This window comes from Cyprinodon variegatus, unplaced genomic scaffold, assembly GCF_000732505.1.
Source record: "Cyprinodon variegatus isolate N-32 unplaced genomic scaffold, C_variegatus-1.0 Scaffold1138, whole genome shotgun sequence".
NCBI lineage: Eukaryota > Metazoa > Chordata > Actinopteri > Cyprinodontiformes > Cyprinodontidae > Cyprinodon > Cyprinodon variegatus.
In genome coordinates this window covers 174967-181155 of record NW_015151591.1, presented here as the reverse complement: position 1 = coordinate 181155, position 6189 = coordinate 174967, and the positions used below count along the sequence as shown (strand labels likewise).

General features: G+C 46.1%; 2 protein-coding genes across 2 annotated transcripts in view; both read right to left on the bottom strand.

Annotated features, from left to right (window-relative positions):
- The window catches only part of LOC107101711, a 10989-nt gene extending 10775 nt beyond the window's left edge, over positions 1 to 214 (bottom strand). Inside the window, exon 1 of the mRNA XM_015400723.1 lies at positions 204 to 214. Within this exon, the coding sequence (XP_015256209.1) occupies positions 204 to 214 (11 nt within the window). The remainder of the gene's footprint in view (positions 1 to 203) is intronic.
- Positions 215 to 580: 366 nt separating this feature from the next.
- The window catches only part of LOC107101705 (nuclear receptor corepressor 2-like), a 17049-nt gene continuing 11440 nt past the window's right edge, over positions 581 to 6189 (bottom strand). Inside the window, exons 8-10 of the mRNA XM_015400716.1 lie at positions 4324 to 4794; positions 1106 to 2205; positions 581 to 1024 (exon numbers count right to left, since the gene is read on the bottom strand). Coding sequence (XP_015256202.1) covers positions 761 to 1024; positions 1106 to 2205; positions 4324 to 4794 — 1835 coding nt within the window. The 3' untranslated portion in view covers positions 581 to 760. The remainder of the gene's footprint in view (positions 1025 to 1105; positions 2206 to 4323; positions 4795 to 6189) is intronic.

The window sequence follows — 6189 nt, the reverse complement described above, 5'->3', positions numbered from 1 at the left end:
CTGAAAGAAGGAGGGACTAAACCTGTGGCGAGGAGGCGGGGCCTGAAAGTGGGAGGGACTCAACCTGCGAGGAGGCGGGGCCTGAAAGTGGGAGGGACTAAACCTGTGAGGAGGCCTGTGGCCGTTCTGGAGCCTTTGATACGAATAATGAAAACATTGGAGGCTTTAACGGGTCCAGAACACGTCCAGCTGCTGAACTGGACCCCAGACCCATTAACTGTTAACCTCTCTGGCTCCCCCTGCTGGCCACACCTCCCATTGAGTTTTAATTGAAGTCGATCATTGCCTTTTCTGCTTTGAGAAAAGATTTGCAGGTGAAATTATGAAACGTTAAAAAGCTGCTTTAAGCATAAAGAGTAAATAACCCATTTTCGTATATCTAAATATTCAGAACCAGAACTAATAAGGAAAATAAAAAAAAGAGTTAGTTAAAACTCTCTCCCCTTATTCAAAGCCAGACTCAAAACCCATCTGTTCCAGCTCGCTTATCTGTGAATACACTGCTCTTTTCCCTATCCATGATTGTTCTTTTGTTTTTTTCCCTATCCATGATTGTTCTTTTGTTTTTTATGTTCCTGTATCTGTATTTTGTATTTTCATCTCTTTTTATTTATTTTTTGTATTATTTGTAAAGTGACCTTGAGTGTCAAGAAAGGCGCTGTTAAATAAAATGTATTATTATTATTATTATTAAAACTAAGAGGCTTTTGAACCTGGTGTCGACGGATGGCTAATAGAGCTGCATCAAGGCCTATTTTGACTACAGGTTTTCCTTCCACTCAACTTTCCTGATTTGCTGCAGCCTGTGGACAGCCAGCTTCTTTAGCAATGAGCTCAGATGGGTTTGTCTCCTTGGACCTTCAGCATCTGGACCAGGGCCTCCAGATGAGACTAACAGTACCTGATGAATGTGTCCAGCTATGTCCTTGTTCTTGATGATGACCAGCAGACCGTGTTCTGTGTTGTCCTGGTGCAGGAAGTCCACCGGGCTCTGATGGACGTTCCCCAGGTTTAACAGATGCTCCTGCAGATCAAACAAACATCTCAGAGTCACCGTGCCGCCGTCTGACTCGCCACGACTAGGAGGCACAGTGACGTTCCTCACCTGGACCTCCTCGTACACCGGGTCTCCTGGTTCTGTGCAGTGGACGTAGAACTGCGGCGACTTCTTCTTGATGTCTTTGATGATCTCCGCCAGGTTGTTCAACACGTTGGGCTCCAGCTGGTCGATCACGGAGTTTATGTGGGTGGTTGATGGGACGGCCGCAGAGTTCGCACCGGGGGCGGGGTCGAAGGTTTCAGAACCAAAGCTCTGGACCGGGACCGTTCCAGTGCAGCTCAGCACCGCCTGACCTCCTTCACCTTCTAAAGGAGCCGTGCAGAGCGCAGTCCTCTCAGCGGCGGCGTCCTGAGTATGTGTGACGCCTGCCGTCAACTGGTTCCTCCAGTGGGTAGAGTTAGCTCCCCAGTCCGCCTCCGCTGTGGACGGTGGCGGACCTTCAGCCAGCAGCGCTTCGGCAGCCGTCCGCTGGCTGCAGAGAGGCGAGGTGTCGTCAGCTCCACCCGATGACCCCTGACCTGCTCTGACGCTGGCCACAAAGTCGCTGACGGTGTTGGCCAACGAGGAGTCAACAGGAGTCCGACCGCCAGCCGTTGGCCTCGACCAGCTCGTGTCCAACTGGGCCAGCAGGCGGGCGATGCCGTCACTCAGCGAGCTGACGTAGTCGCTGACAGGGGGGTAGTGGTTGTAAAAAGACACGTAGGGTGAAAACTGAGGCAGCGCCGCGTACGGGAGCACGCTGCGGTCAGCCTGCGTGGTCAGAGCGCAGTGTGAGAGCTGAGGGAAGCTGTAGTTCACACCTTCATCCTGCAGGAGGAGCTGCAGGTCAGAGGAAAAGGCCTCGAGGTTTTTGTCCACAACGCTGTCGACATCTCTGCTGGGACAGGCAGCTCTGGAGGAGGACGGCTCGTCCACCTGCTCACCGGCTGTCTCCATTTCTTCCACTGACTTCCTGTCTCCTTTCTGCTGCTTCTCCCCAGAACTCATCCGTTCAACCTTCAGTCCCTCCATCTTTGCTTCTCGCTCCGTCTCCTCACAGTGAGGGAGTGAAGACTTTAGAGCCGGAGCTGGAGGGGGGGCTCTTGGGGTTTCTTGGGTCGTCATCTCCGTCCTCTGAAGGCTGGTTTCCTTCTCTCCGGACTCCCCTGAAAGCAACAGATCATGTTTTAGATTAGATTAGATTAAACTTTATTGTCATTGCACAGGTACAAGGCAACTAAATGCAGTTCAGGTCTGACCATAAGTGCAATAGCAGCAAATGCAGGATAAATAATGGTTCCATAAATACAGGACGTGGTTTCTACTGAATGAGTATAGAGATGGCCACTGAGGAAGAACAGCAGAGGATCTGCCTGCTGCGGATCTATGGCGCCTGATTTTCCTTTCATCCTGTGATGCATCAATAAGGAAAAGTTTAGGCAGCGTGAACACCTATAGATCACACTCGGTGCAAAGGGAGGGGTGGAACTCGACCAAAACGGACCGGACCAAACCTTTAATCATGTGGGCCAAAAACGTCTCCATGAAAATTAACAAAAATAACTTCAACCTGCCTTTCTATGGCTTATTTAGTGATCAAATAAATAAGGAGGTCAGAGTTTCAGGGTTTAAAGGAAAAGTCCGCTCATATTCACAATTCAATCTTCTGAAAGTTCGTTAAAAATGAAATTATTCCATCCAAGTTGGGTTTTTTTTGGTTTCAGTTTGAATTGAGCTATAGAAATAAACTGAATAGAATAGAATTGAATGTTTAATATATAGAGCTAAATCCGAGTTTGAAAGTCTGCTAAAAAAAAAAAAAAAAAAGAGAATGGAAAACTATGGAAGAAGATTAGGGCCACGGAAAAAAATAAAACATTATTAACTGATTTTTATAATTTATTTCAGTTTAATAAGGTAAAAAAGTCAGAATTCTGAGTTTTTTCCCATATCAAAAGATTAAACTGAAATAAAATTTTAAAATCAGTTAATTTTTTTTTTTCAATCGCCCTATTCCTCCTCCGTAGAAAACAGTTAAAACTGAAAATAAAAATTGAAACTGGAAATAAAAAAAAAATAAAAAAACGAGTATTTTTGACACTGATGAAAATAAAACTTTGAAACTGTCAATCAAAAAAGTTTTTGAAATGAAAACAGCGGCACTGAGTGGATGTTCAGACGGCCCCAAAAAAGGCAACAGGAGGAACTATTTTTTCCAAACATCTAAGCCGCCACACTTTATTTCACACCACATCTAAGGCCCGCCCCCCTCACTGAGAGAACAGCCCTTTGAAACAAAAACAAAAAAATATCTAAAACTTTTAAAAAAAAAATTTGAATCTTCAAATTTTTAAAGATCTATTTTCATTTTAAATCGTTTGTCCTTCGTTACAAATGACTGTTTTTCAGTAAAAAAAAACCCAAACTTTATGGCCCCAATGTAGTTCCATAGAATAGAACATACGGTACCTACAAGTCCGATAACATCACTGCGAGCTCCTGCATCAGTTTTCTTTTAAGGTCGTACCACAGATTAAACGCCTCGAACAAATTGATCAACTGAGTTTTTGTCTCAATCTGAATCTCATTTTCTCTTTCTTTTCTCTCCAAAGGATTCCTCACCCTTTATTTTGTCGGCTGCTGCGTCTCATAAACCCCCAAAGTCCAGAAATATTCTCTGGTCAGCCTGTTTGCTTATTTAAGGCATCCTTAGTCGTTTTGTATACACAGAGTGTTTACAAAATGAATCTATAGAGCTTTTCCACAGTGAACAAAATGAACATTTCCTTGTATAAAGTGCAGCAGTGATCAAAATGTAAACAGTGTAGGAGAGACATGGTGCATTGATGTGGAGGTTTCTAAGCAGTGCAAACAATAAATACATTAATATGGTGCAAAAAGCAGTAGAATGGAATTTGCCATGTAGGGCCAGTATGAAGCCGTCTGGGTTTCTGTGATGATGATGATTTGCCTTTTTTTATGTTTCCAGTCTAAAACTGTGTTTTCTCCGATTTATTGTTTGGTAGAAATTCATCAAACAGCAGATTTTGATGAAACCACTGGATTCATGTTCTCTGTTTAATATGCGGTCAATTAAAGAGGAAAGTGCTGCACCTCACATGATCAGGTGATACTTTCCTTCATTGTCATGGCGCCTGCTTTATGACAGAATAGATTTAGTTCAGTTATACAGAGTAAACAGCTAGTTTTCTGGAAGTCTGAATAAAGTCTAACATGGTTAGACTGATTAGCAGCTGAGACCTTCTCATTTTACACGCTGTTACCTGGAACCTCCTGGGGGGCAAGCTGCTGCTCGTTAGCTGGCTCACCATCATTAGCCACAGACCGACACTGGGAGGGGGGCTGAGGCGGCTGAGTCTCAGGTGGCGCAGACTGGGCGGGAGAAGTGGGGGGGCTGGATTGGGGAGAGGGGCAGTGAAAAGGAGACGAAGGCGGGCTGGGCTCCGGGGACGGGCACTGAGACGGTGACGGCGGCAGACTGAGCTCAGGGGAGGGGCACTGAGAGGGCGAGTTTGGCGGGCTGGGGATGGGCGAGGAGCACTGAAAGGGGGAGGGAGGGGGGCTGGCTTCTGGGGACGGGTACGGCAGAGGGGGGCTTTGCTCGGGAGACAAGGCGGGGCTCCTCCTGGGCGATTTGGTTGCCATGGTGATGCCCGCGGTGGAGTCGAGCTGCTGGAAGCGAGGGTCCTGTGGGATGTTGGCGTCCCGCAGCGAGTACCTCTCTGAGCAAAGACCTGTGGCGAGACAGAAACTCCTTAGATCCAAACTACAGCAAAACCCCAGAAGAAGAAACAGCAACCACTCTGCATCCAAACCCCAGAAGAAGAAACAGCAACCACTCTGCATCCAAACCAGATTATTTTTACTCAAGCAAGATTTAAAACCTGACGCGCATCTTTATATTTTGCCTCCTTTCCAGAAGTTGCTTGGATTTCTGAACAAAGCGCTTCCTGCAGCCTGACCCCGCCCTCATCCCCACTGACGGTTTCTGCACTGATGCGTCTGACAGGACAGTTAATGAGTTGTCATTTTATTGCTGGATGCTTCCATTACATTAATATTATAATTAAGATGTAAAAGTTGAAGAAACTTTTACGCCCTGCAACATCTGCTGTATGAACTGAACTGACCATGGTCCTATTCCCCTCCCCAGGGGACGGCTCCATGGCCATGTGCATGTCTGTACCTGCTAACACACATATACCTGCATCTATGTGGGACACCTGGGGAATAAGGTATGGCTGATTCTAGATTGGGGAGGTTCCAGCTCCAGACGTACCTCCTAGAAGCGAAGTCCTGATGCGATATGGATATCGGCATGCATCTAAAATCTGTCTGATGAACCTTCTGATGAAAAATAACCCTAAGCTAAGCTACAGAACCACTGTTCTTTAAGTATCACTTTAATGAGAAGCAGAGGTGATCAGGGCAGCGCCAATTAGAGGGCGGATCGATACTATCGATACCAACACTGTTTCTGATATTGAGCAACAGTCATTTAACAAGATCAGTACTTTTTACTCCCTCCCACACGCACTAACTGCAGCAGATTCACCAGTCTCCCCATCTGTGTTACAGCACTTTGCTGTTCCCCCCTCCCCTTTCATCACCGGCTCAGCAGACGCAGTCAGGCCCCGCCCACTCAGCTCTCTCTCCACTCTCCACACAGTGATCACCTTCATATTAACTTTCAAAGTAGATATTATATGTTAGCGGAGCCCACTCATAAAGCTAAATTACTATAACCAACCAGAGGGTGTCGCAATTTAGTATTATCAGCCGTAGAGTTATCAATGCTGTTTTAAGGTCTGGGCCTGGCAATGAATTAAAACTTCGTTTTTTTTTTTTTTTGGAACGTTGGCGAGGCGGTAGCGTGAGTTTGGCGAGGCGGCCGCCTCGCCAAGATAGTGCTGCGGGAAACACTGCAATACTAACATTACATTATCACACCGTACTCTCAGTCACTCAGTAACTTAGCCTGTGAATTCCTAGCTAGCAGTTACTAGCGTAAACAAATAGGCGCTAACGTTAACATGAACTAGGCTACTTCAGTTAGCTTACCGTATTTTCACGACTATAAGGCGCACTTAAACGTCTTTTTTTTCCCTCAAAATGTGCGGTGCGCCCTT